This window comes from Ailuropoda melanoleuca, chromosome 18 (assembly GCF_002007445.2).
Source record: "Ailuropoda melanoleuca isolate Jingjing chromosome 18, ASM200744v2, whole genome shotgun sequence".
Taxonomy (NCBI): domain Eukaryota; kingdom Metazoa; phylum Chordata; class Mammalia; order Carnivora; family Ursidae; genus Ailuropoda; species Ailuropoda melanoleuca.
The window spans coordinates 13,196,888-13,212,332 of record NC_048235.1 but is presented as its reverse complement, the minus strand read 5'-3'; the positions used below and the strand labels follow the sequence as shown (position 1 = coordinate 13,212,332).

General features: G+C 40.6%; 1 protein-coding gene across 1 annotated transcript in view; it reads left to right on the top strand.

The window, feature by feature from the left end:
• Nucleotides 1-15,445, top strand: part of LOC117797109 — a 51,630-nt gene that overhangs the window by 30,003 nt on the left and 6,182 nt on the right. The window contains exons 5-6 of the mRNA XM_034647766.1: nt 9,085-9,184; nt 13,549-13,622. Of these exons, the coding sequence (XP_034503657.1) occupies nt 9,085-9,184; nt 13,549-13,622 (174 nt within the window). The remainder of the gene's footprint in view (nt 1-9,084; nt 9,185-13,548; nt 13,623-15,445) is intronic.

The window sequence follows — 15,445 nt, the reverse complement described above, 5'->3', positions numbered from 1 at the left end:
TTTGATATTAACCTCAGCTCACTTTTTACTTGATCTTGCTTAGTGTAATGTCCCTGAAATCACAGTTTTGTTATGATAGTTTTATTTTTCTAATACAGTTTACAAGAAGTACATTGCAGTTAAAAATTTAGAAAATATTTATCCACGGATGACTTAAAATCATCTCAGATACTACCCAGGGTATGTGTATCACACTTGTTCAGGTAAGCAGTGGGGAGTCCGTGAGGCTTTTTAGTAGAAGAATGTATAGTTAGATTTACTTTCTTTATAAAAAACAGAAATTTAAAATGTTTTCTCAGGAGACGGATGAGCACATGGTTATTTCTCATTACAAAATTTCTTCTTTAAGACTTAGGGTTTATATTTCCCTCTTTCTACTCTGGCTCCCAGACAAAAACTAGTTGGTCAAGTTAAGCCACAGTACTTCTTTTAAGAAGGTTTAAATGGAGCATTTGTTTATTTTTATAAGCAAATACAAGCATTGTGGAAAAACCATTTTATTTGTATGATTTTGTGAACATATTGTTTTTTATGTTAAGAGTTTTCTTTTTTCCCTCTTACTCCAATTTAATCTTGTTTTATAATCATGCTTCTAAAGTAAAATCTACAAAACAAAGTATATTTGAAGAATCTAATTTCTACCTTTCACTTCTAAGTGGTTCCCTCAATTCACTCTATAGGGAGTCATTTTGTTTATTAGTTTTGTGGTTTACCCTTCCATTTAAAAGCATATATAAATTGAATTTCTACCTTGCTTTTTTCACATTGTTTTCTGGGAATCACTCCATGACAATGTAGAGAGAGAGTCTTCATTTAGAGTGTAGTTTTGAGGAGAAAAGTATGCAATGCAGAAATCCATACATGGTAAGCTTTCTTATCACATAAAATTAAAGTCTAAATCAATAACAAAGATATCTGGAAAAACTTTAAATATTTGAATATTAATCAACCCTGTCTAAATCACTTATGTTAAAGAAGGAAGCACAAAGATGAGGAAATATTATAATTTAATCAATCAATTAAAATTATAACAATTATAATATGAATGATTGATATGCTATATATATATGTATATATATATATAATTTCTATGATACAATTAAAGCAGAGCTTACAGAGAAACTTATGGCATTAAAAGCTTATATTGGAAAGAAAGTTCTCGAATTATTAACCTAATTTTGCACCTTAAGATAAAGCCTATAAAGCAAGAACAAGTCAAATCCAAAGCAAGCAGAAGAAAAGAAATAATAAAAATAAGAGCAGAAATCAATGTACTGGAAAACAGGGGGGCAAATAGAGGAAATAAATAAGACAAAAAAACTGTTTCTTTGAAAAGATCAATAAAATTGATAACCTCTAGCCAAACTGATAAAGAAGAACAACAACAAACATACAAATGACCAATATTAGGAATGAAAAAGGGGCATCACTACAAATCCTACAGATATGAAAAAGATTTTTTTTAAAAGAAGTAATGTGGTCAACTTTATGCCAATAACTTTGATAGTTAGATATAATGGACCAATTTATCGGAAAAAAACAAACCTCCACAAACTATTAAAGTTCACTTAAGAAAAAAAACAACCTGAACAGCCTTCTTTTAAGGAATTGGACTTACAGTTAAAACTTTTTCACAGTAAAATTCCAGACCAGATGACTTCAGCGATGAATTTTACCAAATGTTTAAAAAAGGAATAGTATCAATTCTTCATAAATTCTTCCAGAAAATGGGACAACATTGCACTCATACCAAAATAGGAAAAAGATGTAAAAAAAAAAACCTAGAGATTAATATTTTTCATCAACACAGATGCAAACATCCTTAACAAAATATTAGGAAATAGAATCCAGCAATATTTAAAAGGAATAATATATCATGACTAAAGAGGGTTTACCTGAGGAATGCAAGGCTCTTTAAGTTTATTTATTTATTTTTAAGTAATCCATACACCCAACTTGGGGCTTGAACCCATGACTCCTGAGATCGAGAGTTGTGCTCTTCCAGGCACCCCTGCAAGGATCCTTATTTAAATGGTTGAAAATCAATCCATGTAATTCATTCTACCAACAGATGGTAAAAGATAAGCCATATGATAATATGAATAGAAGCAGAGAAGATGGTTTACAACATTTAGCATCAATTTATAATAAAATAAAAAAAATTCTCAGGAAACAAGGAATAGATTATAACCTCCTTCATCTGATAAGGGACACTAAATTTAACATTATACTTAAGGGTCAAAGTCTCAGTGCTTTACTCTCCAAAATGAGGACAAAGCAAGGATGTCAGTTCTCACCACTTCTGCTCAATATTATTATAGGTCCTGCCCAGGACCTATAAGGAAAGAAAATGATAGTAAGTGCATATCAGTTTGAAAGGGAGAAGAAATAATGTCTTTGTTCACAGTTTATAGGATCACTTGCATAGAAAATCCCAAATAATCTACAAAACCTTCTAGAATAAATAAGTGAGTTTATCAAGGTCACAGATGGCAAGGTTATAAACAATTGGATATTTAAATAGAGAAATCATTTCCCATACCTTTTAAAAAGGAAATACTTGGGAGTAAATTTAAGAAAAAAGTAAGACATACACAGAAAATTACAAAATATTGCTCAGATTAGAGAAGGCTTAAATAATGTTCATGGGTTAGAAAACTCAATATTGTTAAGATACAAATTCTGTCCAAATTCATCAATAGATACAATACAATCCCAATAAAAATTCCAGCAGGCTTTTTGTCAAAATCAACAGGCTGATTTTATATCAGATGCAAAATACCTAGAATAGCCAAAATGATTTAGAAAAGGAGGAATAGAGAAGTTAGACTACCTGACTGAGACATTATGAGTTAGAGTACATAAGACAATGTGGTACTGGCATAAAGATAAGACATAGATGAATGGAACAGAGCGAAGAGACCTGAAATAGACCTATACATATATGGTTGATTGATTGATAAGGGTACTAACATAATTTAATGGGGAAAGGGTGGTCTTTTAAAAAATGGTGTTCAAACTATTGGACATACATAGGCAAAGAAATAAACCTTGGCCCTTACCTTGCATCATATGCAAGTTAACTCAAAATAGATGAGAGGCCTAAATATAAGAGCTAAAACTATAAAACATCCAGAAGAAAACATAGGAGAAAATTTTTGTGACCCTGCTTTGGCAAAGATTTCCTAGTAAGAAAGAAAAAGCAAGAATCATAAAAGAAAATAAATCCAGAAATTGTACAAATCAGAATTGAGAACTAATCAGAATTCAGTGTCTTTGAAAGACCCTGTGAAGAAAATGAAAAGTCAAGCCATAGGTTTGGAAAGAGTATTTGCAAACATGTATCTAATAAAGACCTTGTATGTGAAATATAAAACTCTCAATAATCAAAAGACCAATTTAAAGAAATGAGTTAACGGTAGATACTTCACTAAAGAAGATAAAGGGATAACATATAAGTACATTAAATAGATTTTCAACATCACTAGTCATTAGGGAAATGCAATACAAACCGTAATGAGATACCACTATATACATACTAACATGGCTAAAATTTAGAAGCCTGGCAATACTAAGTGCTGAGAAGGATTTAGGGTACCTGGAACTCTCATTCATTGCTGGTTGGTATGCAAGGTTATATAGCCTCTTTGGAAAACCAGTTTGAGAGATTCTTAAAAAGTCAAACACACACATACATTTTCTATATGACCCATAACCCCATTCCTATATATTTATTTAACCAAGAGAAAGGAAAACATATATTCATACAAAGACCTACATGTGACTATTTCTAGAAGCTTTATTCACAGTAGCCCCAAACTAGAAACAATTCAAATGTCCTTTATCTGGAAAATGGATAAGCCAGCAGCAGTGCATCCATATACTCAACCATAAAAAGGACCAAGCTATTCATACCCACAGCAACATGGATGAAGTCAAAAGCTTTATGTAAGTGAAGGTTAGCCAGATGCCAAAGGTTATACACTATGTCATTCCATTTACGTTACATTATTTATTTTTTTATATTGCTAATTCTGTATTTTATTTTCATATTTTTTATCTATTTACATTTATTTTTTTATTATGTTAGTCACCATCATTTACGTTACATTCTTTAAAAGGCAAAACGATAGAGGGAAAAATCAGACTAATAATCGTCAAGGTCCAGAACCAGGAAAGGGCTTGACTCGTAAAAGGTCAAGAAGAGCTTTTTGGGGTGCTGGAAACTACTGTATAATTTGTCAAAACTCATCAAACTGTACTGAAAAGGGGTGAATTTTATTTTTTATATATTATACCTTTATATACGTGACTTTAAAAAATAAAATAAAGGTAAAAAAAAGAACAGGGGAAAGAAAAGAGTGAAGGCAGAGAGACAATAAGAGGACAGAGGGAGATACAGAACTTAAACCAGGACAGTGATTGTTAAGCTAGAGGCACAGGGTTTGTAACCCCTGGTCTTTGTAATTGGAGAAACCCGAGCTTGAATATTGGCTTTGCCATTTATTAGTGTATGAACTTGGACAAGTTATTTATCCTCTGTAGCCCTATGCATTCATCTGTAAAATGGGAGTGATAATAGTACCCATCTATGAATGCCTAGTGTGCTGTCTACAGAAGAGATCACATATTTTTTGAGCAGTGCTTAAAACGTTAAAGTGATCTGATGTTGACAACTGAAGTGATTTTGGAAGTGAGGGAGTAGAGGGAGGTAAGGCGGGTGCACAGGTTTGGATTCGGGCAATTGACGGCCGCCAGCTGACCTACAGATGGGGAGGGCAGACAATGAGTTCAGGTTTAAAGGAGACTGCAGAGCCGCTCTGACAGACATCTCGGTGAGCATTCTGCTGAGAGTTGCATATAGGCATCCAGACCTCAGTGAAAGTGAAAGGCTGTAGTCCGTGTGGATCTCACTTTCAGAGCAAAGAGATTAAAAGAAAAAATTCACGAAGTAGAAAACGAGTTACATTTTTAATTTGGGCTCATGTTGAATATGCGTCTTTGGGGTTCCCACTAATAGTCCAGGGGTTAATTTTATTGGGCTGATACACCAGCTATTGCGATCATAACCCCTTGTGTCTCTGTGCTGAAACATGGTAGGCACTCAACAAATATTTGTTGAATGCATCTGTTGAACATTTCCAGTTGCAAAGTATTGGAGGCTTCTGGAGTCCCTGGACTCGGACTGCACGTAGGCAGCTAAGACCCCTTTAAATTCACGGAGTCGCGTGGAAGGATGGGAAGAGCTGGTGCTACTTGCTACTTGGAGACTTTGCACCAAATTGATGGTTTCTTTTGTCATTTCTTCCCCCAATTGTCTCTTAAATGCAGCTGCAATTCTGCTTTATGCATTCATTGCATTTTTTATTGCACTGGCAGTTGGAACTATGCAGGAAAAGACTGGAACCTTCTCTGATTTTTTTTTTTAACGTTCCTTTTGTGACTTTGGCCACAGGTCCTGGAAGTGTCACAGGGAGAACAAGTTTGAGCATCACGACTTTATGGCTGGAAACCATTTCAGCTCATTGTTACCAGCTCAGTCCGCCTTGGGCACCAAAGTATCCTGTTCCCAATCCTGCAGGAGCCTGCAAATTCAATTAAAATCTGGTGTGACTTCCTGAAAATCACCAGTTAGGATGACTGCATTCCCTTAATTGAGCAGGATGGCTCATGTCCTAAAACTTGCTGCTGTATCTTATTAGTAGCTATTTCTTACTACCCACGGTCCAAGAAAAAAGTCCTCGCTCTGTGGTCATCATTTCTTCTGTGGACCTTCAGCTCTCACTGTGTGTTTTCTCAGTATCTTGTGCATGGAACGGGTTGCCTTTGAATGTCATGGTTATTGAGCAAATTTGAAAATAAGTGGGTTTGTAGGAGTCAGAGTGAGAAGTTAACGGACTGTAGGAGGCATGAGTCATAGCTGCTCTGAGCTTCAGAAACAGCTCAGCTTGGCCAGCTGTGGGCACTTGCCTCACCATTTTAGCAAGTGAATCTATCCGTACTCCCCCAAAAGGGGTGGGACAGGAATGAGTTGGGAAGTCCTGAATAGGAAAGTCCACGTTTAAAAACTATACCTTAGTATCTCAGTTTCACTCAAGGACAGTCTTTGAGGGCTGGTCAACCATCTGAGCTCACAGGAGTGACCAGAAGCAGGAACTACAAAGGTCACAGAGGCTGGAATACAGAGAGTCTCACTTTTTCTGGTAGAGGTGCCCTGAAGGGTCCGCTGATAGCGCATATTAAAAACTGGGACATCCTTCATGCTTCATCCTTTTTCTTAATTCCAACATCAAAAAATTCACATGTTACATTTACACACCATGCCCTCAAATGTCTTAGGAGGAAAAAGTTTGCAATAGAAAGAAGCTGAAAAAAGAGGCATAGCCACGGGGTGAGGTTCCATTTGTACCATAGTGATTGCACCAGAAAGAAGCTCAGACAAATCAGAGATGCAGAGAGAAGAAAAGGCAAGCAGTTCCAGGCTGGATCCACCATTCAGCAAAACAAGGGCATCTTCAAACAGGAGTTGTCGCAAGAGACTCCTGGATTTCATAGCTCCCTGAAGAATGCTGTGACCGGTGATCTTGCTGAGGCTCCGAGGCTAGGTATAGAGCACGGGAGTAGGTGGAGGAATGTTCCTTTTTTTCTGCTTCATTGCCCTCCTTCTTATCTGTGTCCTTTTAGCATACCTTACAAGGATCCCAAATCGTCACTCCCTTTATGGTTGAAGGACTGACTCTACTGTAAAAGGCCCTTCAGCTCTTGGGCAAATGCAGTAAGTACACATGCCTCTGAGTCACAGCTCTGTGTTAAGATATTTGCCCTTGGGACCCCAGTGTCAAACTCTGGGACCTCTGCGGGCTCTCATACCCCTGTGTCTAAGCTGCTTGGCACTAAAGGTACATAGATAGATACTAGCTAGCCCTCACATGAGAAAACCCAGCAAGGTTGGCTTTATCAGGCCCATATCTAGTTTCCTGTGAACATTACAGTATGACAAATCCCAGGGTCTCTTCTTCTGAATAAGAGCCTCAGGGTTGGGACAAGGAGAGAGAGAAGGAGGCAGCAGTAGCATCTACGTGCACCAAATCCTCTGTGTAACCTTGCATCCCAGGCCCCAAAGGTCACCTCCGTCAAGGACATCATGGTTTGGGGGAAAGTAAATATTTTTCTGAAAAGTTGCCACTTGCCACCTGGGTCTCATCTGGGAGGAGAAAAATTTAATTGATACATATGACAACCTAGTGGCAAAAACAAGACCTTGACATTTTGTTTCTATTCTGTTTATGACAGAAACAAAAGCAAGACAGCGGGTTTGAATAGATAATAGAAGACCATGACAATCATACCCATTATTTCATTTCTAATTCTAGAACCTATAACCATTACTCAAATATTCCTCCAGAACACAACTAAATACCATTGTTTTACACTTAGTGTTAAAAGTATTTGGTGCAAGTATTTGGAATGTAACCAACTCTAGTGTGGTCAAATCCTAAACAATTTGAAAAGAAAAACAAATGTTAGCCTAGCAATGATCCAGGGTCTAATGGCCACCAAAATGGAAATGCATGGATAGAAAAGGACACAGGGTATAAAGGATATCTGCTGGGACCTCTCTCACCCCATTGGTTTCACTAATCTAGCTTGCCAAGTCAGGTTTGGTTCAACTAATCTGGCATGCCAGGAGCATACACCCTTCCCCCCTCTGTGGGTGCCCCTCCCAGAGTGGTGTTACAACCTTGCAACCGTGTATTTTTAGAATTTGAAGGAAAAACTTGAACTCGGACAGAAGAAACTTTATAAAGGAAATCCTCCCTAAAGTTATGGTGTTCACTAATTACTTCATTCAACCAACAAGTTATTGTCCATCCGCGATGCATACAACTTGTTTGTCAGGCATTCACTTCCAGATGTTGACCATTCCACGATAACAGCACAGAAAAATCCACAAACTTTTCCCTCTCGTTTTGCCTGGAGGGAATGAGGGCTTTGTACTCCCCCTGCATGCAGGTGTTTCCTAATTCAGAAAGAGGGCTGAGGGCTGCTTCGAACATCGAGCTTTGTCATCTCAAGAACAGCCTTTTTTTTTTTTAGAGCAACTCTAATAACTCCTTGTCTCTTTCTTCTCACATTCAAAACTGACTCTCTAGGTCTGGGGCTTAATTGGAGAAATATTTTAAATTCCACTGATAGGTGGCCCTTCACTGGTTCTTGGAAGTGGAAAATACTTTGCTTTGGTTTTGAAGTAGCTCCAGGGACAATGCGCGACATTCAGCCTCTTGCAGAGAGTTGTCAAACAGCTGCAGGTTATTACAGGAGCCGGAGAATATTCTGTGTTTCAGCTGAAATCTGTGCACATGACAGCAGCTGCGGAAGCCACCATGCAGCAGGGGAAAGGGGCTCCCACGAGTGAGGGCCTGGGAAACGCTAGGCGCTGGGACCAAGCCCTCCTACAGTAAGGCAGGGTGAAATCTGCCTGCATCCCGCAATCGTTCCATGTGAAATCTCTAATTAAATTTACTTATTTGGGTCTCCCAATTTTCTTCTCCAAGCAAGCACAAGGGTTTGCTTGCCATCCGCCTACTCTTGCTTTTGCAAAAGCCTGTCACGCGAAGAACCATAACTATTAATGAAGATACTCACGAAACAAAGTAATACATATTTAGAATATTCATCCCTGCTGAACTTTCCTCCATTAGCATCAAAATGGTTGGAAAAGATAAAGAGCCCTAAGAATTCCAGATAGGGCTTTAATCCTAAAGCACAGAAAACCAAATGAATTATATTTCCAAGGCACTCGAGGGCATATTTCTCCTGCCTTGCAAAAATATAATCCTGGTACCTAAGGATCTTACACCTGACATTTCTCTTGATTTAATTAGATACAAGAAAGGAACAAAGCCACATTTAAATGAATGAACATGAATGCCTAATTATTTGTGTTGCAAATGACTGCATGTTTTCCTTACATTTGTGTGGCTTGCCAAGCCTTTCGCAGTATTTTTAGCTATATGCTCTTATTTGAATTTCACAGCGATCTTGTGAAGACAGGTGACAAAAGGGACTGTCACCATTTTGCAGGTGAGGAAATCGAGGTCCCAAGAAGACTCCCGGCTGAGAATTGGCAGTGGAGCTGTGCACCAGAAGCAAGGATTTCGTCTTTGCTGCTCTCCAGAAGGAAGTGAGGCAGTTTGTCAGGGCAGCTAATAGCTGTGTGTAAGCGCCGTGGTACAAATATGCGGGAGCAAAGTAGCCAAGAGATTCAAAAAGAAGAAAACAAATGGAAAGTGGACTAAGGGAGGGGAGGTGGGAATAAGTGGAGAAATTATGCTAAAGGGTGTTTCAGTGCAGCAAAATCAGCCCCATGTGCCACAGGGCGGAAAAAGTCCCAAGCGAGCAACTGTAATGTGTGTTAACCTTCATGATTTCCCCAAATCAGGTCAGTGAGAATTCTCTGGGTGGCACCCAAACGAGTCACTAGGCATTGCTTCTAGAAGATTCTGTAGTCAGTGCATGACACAGCTTTGAGATAAAGTTCACCTCTGGGGCTAAGCCAGGAAGTATCAAAAGACAGCGAGTGAAGTCAGGCTAAGGATAGTCGGTAAATTATTGACTAAGGAAATAGAGATGCCCCATGCTAATCAATGTGTTATAGCAGGACATCTATATAAGCCTATCTGAGATGGGACATCCTAAGTGTTATTACCATGGAGGAATAGGAATCACTTGTGTTTGCTCTATGTAGGGAAGGACGAGTGTTAATAGGAGAGGGATGGCTGAAAGACAGCCCTTTCAAGTGAGGAGCTGGACAGCTGAATTCAGCAGCGGGCGGGGGTGGGGGTGAGAAGTAAGTGGCAGTCACAGATCCCCTTTTGTGAGCAGGATTTTTGTCAGGTCTCACAGAGCCTGGGGTGCTCTGATTTCACGCTCCTCAGGTTAGCCCCTAAGGGACCTGGATGACTGGAAGGGGCTGTTGAAGATGGAGGAAATAGTTCTAGGGAAGTCCTACCCACTTATAAAGGAATAAATTGGTGTTCTGGTTTATATTTCAGGTCTTTGGTGACAGCTGGTGTGAGTCTGTCCTCCCATGATGCAACCAATTCTGGGGTTTCTGGATCAGCAAAGCAGAACCCTGATCTTTAAATGTGATGTGTATGCCAAGGCCCTTTGCCCATTTTGAGCTTCCTGCCTGGTGGCCAGCCAGTCGTCTTGGACTACAGCCCTGCTGATTTCCCTTTGTGACAGTGGACATGGTGCTTTTTTTCTTGTGTCGTTTAAATGAGTAATTTACTCATGGCAGGCAGGGCAGTAGTCTGGTTCAAGGGCAGTGGCAGCCTCATACTGACAATGGAGAGAACAGGGGCTGTAGTCTTGGTGTTACCACTAGCCATGGCTTCGATATTTCAAACTGTTTAACCCCAGCTTAGGCTCCTCATGGATACAGTGAAGGGACTTCATTAGATGATATTTGTAATTTGCTCAAGGTCACTTAGCCGATGAGTGACAAACAGGCCTTTGCTCCATTACCCTTCCCCTACCTTAGTCTACTTCTCCCCACATAAATTTGGGAGTAAAGCCTAGATTGGAGGGAAGATTCCACGTGGATAGTAAAGTAGTTTGAAGCGGATTTCCCTTCTCCTTACCTAGGATAGAATTAGGGTAGATTATGCATAGACTTGTTACCTACAAGAAGGCCTTGCCAATAAATGATCAACTCAACTACAACTCCGAACTTTCTCCACCTCACTGGACACATATAGAAAATCACAGTGATACAAAATGTTTGTATATTGCATGTTGGGGTAAATGCATGGGTTTGCACGTGGCCACTCCCAGGGATAAGGGACTCAATATTTTGGCCCACCCGTACCCCATTTGCTCAAGCACACTGGCTGGAATGTTCCATCAAGTGCCCTCTCAAACCAGGGTGCTATGAGAAGTAAAGCCAGATTATGTTATCTTCTCTCGGGATCTGTCTCAGATTAGTAGGATGATTTTTTTTCTCACTCAAGGGCTATAGGTAGGAAAGAACATGCTTCTTTGGTTTGGTGTCTTGCTGTAAAGTGGGGCCACATTCTAGAGACCGTTGCTTTCTATCGTACTGCTTAATTTGTTATTGCTTTTCTTGACCTCTGTCATGGCTCGCATCTTCTTGCAGCATGATTTATTTAATGGTTGAACATGCTTTGTTCCTTAAATGATTATCATCCTAACATAGGTTGGGAAGCCAACTTCTATCCTGCAGTATTCTCTATCAATGTTGTACATACCGTTGAAAGCAGAGTCGTCCTTATCAGATCTCTTCCTCTAATACACTCAAAATTTTAGGTCTCATCTCCAAATCTCATAGTTTTGCATTATTATTAGATATATAACTGCCTTGAATGTTAAGATCAGTATACATTAGTCCAGTTAGGGCTGTTTTTTTCTTCATGACATAGAGTAAAGTGTTAGCACATTTTTTGCACAACACCTTGGGTGTCTCTGGAGCTCCACACATGTCTGTATGCCTCAGCACGTCTTTTCAGCTACCTCTCAGCATTAGGCACTGTCCTGGGTCTCTGCCCTCATTTTCCATTTCTCACCTCCTGATCTTATCTCTTCCCCCCTATTTCTCAGAACCCTGTGTCTATTTTTCCCATGTTCTTGCCACGTCCCTTTTATTTCCTCTTTTCTCTTCTTCTGATTTTTCTTTCTTCTCTTTAGGATTTATTCTGTATTTTTGACATTTCTTTAGATTTCTGTAGTATGATAATTACGGTAATTATACTCATTACTCTCTCTCACTTTCGCAAGGGGCCACTAAGCTTCTGACCTCTCTAGGCTTATTATCCCCAAGTCATGACAGGTCCTCCTTCCTGCTCTGCTGGTCCCACATCTGAAGGGTGAGGCTTGAGGGTGGATCTTAGAGGCAATTCCTAGTGTCGGTGTCTGGGCTACGGGGTTTCCCAGTCATTGAGGATCAAGATGAGAAGTGTGAACCACAGTGTGAGAACGACAGGGTGGGAAGCTTTGGCAATCGATATGCAGGGCTGGGTGTTCCAAGTGGGAGGTAGGAGAATAGACTTGGAGAAAGTCCAAAGAGCTGTTGAGCAAGAAACCAGAACAGCTATTTTCATGGTTCCCGTTCTAGTTACCTATTGCCGTATAACAAACCACCCCAACTTCAGTGGCATAAAACAACAACAAAATACTTTCTATTATTATCTCTTACAATTGTAGGGGTTGATCTGGCTTTGGTAGGCGGTTCTTGCTTGGGGTCCTCCATGTGGTTGAAGTCTGGTGGTGGCTGGGCCTGGAATTTGAGGTTAACACTTTCTATCAGCAGGGATTTCAGCTGGCGCTGCCGTGAAACACTCACACATGGCTTCTCCATGTGCTGTGGGCTTCTGCACAGCATGGCAGTTGGCCTCCAAAAGCACATGTCCAAAGAAAAAGCCAGGAGCAAACTGCATTGCCTTTTATGATGGAGCCTTGGAAGTTGCACAGTATCACTTCGGTCATACTCTATTGGCTGAGGTAGTCACAAAGGTCCACTCAGATTCAAGGGGAAGAGATACAGACTTCACCTCTTAATGGAAATGATAAGATCACATTGTCAAAAGAGTACGTGGGATGGGAAATACTGTTATGGTCGTCTTTGGGTGATACAGTCAGCTATAGTCTGCCCTCTGGCCTCAATGACTCACACCCCTCCCACAAGCAAAATACACCCATCCCCTCCCCAAGACCCCTAAGTCTCAATGCTTTATGGAATCAGGTCAGGTCAGAAGGAAACAAAAACTGAGGATTTCCCTAATGACTCTCTCTTTTATGCAGGGACTCCCCTTTCTATTCTTTTTTTTTTTTTTTTTTTTTTTTTTNTTTTTTGAGAGCGAGAAAGAGAGCCCACCCGAGCTGGGGTAAGGAGCCAAAGGAGAGGGAGAGATTTCTAAGCAGACTCCCTGCTGTGCATGGAGCCCTACATGGGCATCAATATCAAAACCCTGAGATCATGACCTGAACCAAAATCAAGAATCAGACCCTGAGATCATGACCTGAACCAAAATCAAGAGTCAGAACCTCAATGGACTGAGCCTCCCAGGTGCTCCACCCTCCCTATTCTTTTGATCAGAAAGAGAGGGTTTCTCTTGGATCTTTTCTGTCTGTGCAACTTAAGCTGTTCTGAGTTTCAAATTGCTGTGAGTTTATGCCAAGAGATGGAGAAGGAAAAACACCCCAGACTTCTCAGCACTTTATTGGCCTTTCTTGGAGTTTTGATTTCCCTCCCCAATTCTCCTGCTATTATTACCTTTCAGAGTTCTCCTTAGTTGTTTTATGTGTTCTGTCTAGTGTTTTCAGATGTAACCAGTGGGAGAGAAACTATGGAATCTGCTCACTCCATCTTTACTGGAACCAGATCCAGAAGCCATTTCTTAATTTTAGATTTGTTTGCCATCTGGGAACGAGAAGCCATTTTGTTTTCAAACTCAGCAAGTCCTGTCACCTTTATAATTAATTGTTTGTTCTTTAGCTTATCTTTATAACTCTCTCATTTTATTGTAGGCAGCTGGAAGAGGCCAGGTGGCACTTTCAACACAGTGCCTGGAAATTTCCCGGGCCAGCTCACATGTTCATTGGTACATTTTCTATTTTCCAAGTTACCGTGGGTGTCAATGTTGCTAAACTTCCCTAAGCCACTCCATAAAAATGTCTCCTTTCTTTCACGTTCCAATAATATTTTCCTCATGTTTATTTAAGTCTTTGCTGACAGACTTTTCAAGGCCAGTCCCAAAGCCACTGCACGTGTTTTAGGTTTCTATTACAGCAGCCCCCACTCTGGTTCCAAAATCTGTATCAATTAAAGTTAGATGGAGAAGCAAAAGCACTTTGAGTGAAACAGGGAGTTTATTGTAGGGATTAGAATGTACATGATTATGGAAGCTGGTTAAGCAGTCTGTGCAATCTATTGTCCCTCTGTCAAGACGTGGGTCTGAAGTCAGCAGGCTGGGCTAGCTTCAGGAGGGGAACACGGACGCGGAGTGGAGCTGTGAGGAGCGCAGGCACGGACTGGAACCTGCGCCGAGGAGGTGGGACCTGTAGGTCCCACACTGCGCTTTTACGCCTCCCGTCCTGACTTTGACGATGAAGCACACTTGCAGAACAGCTGGTGCACCTCGTCATGGAGTTATTCACAGACCTAGCCAGGATTCAGAGAAAGCTGGAGAAGCAGTGAGCCAGCAAACTCACGGCATTGTGTGCGAGCTGCCACTTACGCGGACCTTCTGCTACAATCATGGCTGCCGCGTCACTTCCGCCTTCCAAAGGTTGCTTCCATTTTCTGGGAAACATGGTTCCGGCTTAGCTATATCGGTGTGGTACAAAGCCACCACAGTCCCAAAGGCCCAGGCTAGGAATTAGGAGTACAGCCCAAGAATGCGCCGAGTTTGTCTCTAATGGCAAAGCCTACCCCTTTGAGCATTTGCGTGAATCCAGTGCAAAGAACTCACACAAAGCTAGGGAAAGTTAGTGCTTATAAACCAGGGCTACTAGGTAACCAACGCATATAAATGAATAAATGTGCACAATAAATTTTAATATAATAGTATTGCAATGATTATTCATGCTATTTCAGCATATCCCAAACTGATCATTAAGATATTAGTTTGCTAGGCCTACCACAACCAAGGGCCACAGACCCGGTGACTTGAACAACAGAAGCTATTTTCTCACAGCTCTGGAGGCTAGAAGTCTAAGACCAAGGTGTTGGCAAGGTTGGTCTCTTCTGAGGCCTCTCTCCTTGGCTTNACAGCATGGCAGTTGGCCTCCAAAAGCACATGTCCAAAGAAAAAGCCAGGAGCAAACTGCATTGCCTTTTATGATGGAGCCTTGGAAGTTGCACAGTATCACTTCGGTCATACTCTATTGGCTGAGGTAGTCACAAAGGTCCACTCAGATTCAAGGGGAAGAGATACAGACTTCACCTCTTAATGGAAATGATAAGATCACATTGTCAAAAGAGTACGTGGGATGGGAAATACTGTTATGGTCGTCTTTGGGTGATACAGTCAGCTATAGTCTGCCCTCTGGCCTCAATGACTCACACCCCTCCCACAAGCAAAATACACCCATCCCCTCCCCAAGACCCCTAAGTCTCAATGCTTTATGGAATCAGGTCAGGTCAGAAGGAAACAAAAACTGAGGATTTCCCTAATGACTCTCTCTTTTATGCAGGGACTCCCCTTTCTATTCTTTTTTTTTTTTTTTTTTTTTGAGAGCGAGAAAGAGAGCCCACCCGAGCTGGGGTAAGGAGCCAAAGGAGAGGGAGAGATTTCTAAGCAGACTCCCTGCTGTGCATGGAGCCCTACATGGGCATCAATATCAAAACCCTGAGATCATGACCTGAACCAAAATCAAGAATCAGACCCTGAGATCATGACCTGAACCAAAATCAAGAGTCAGA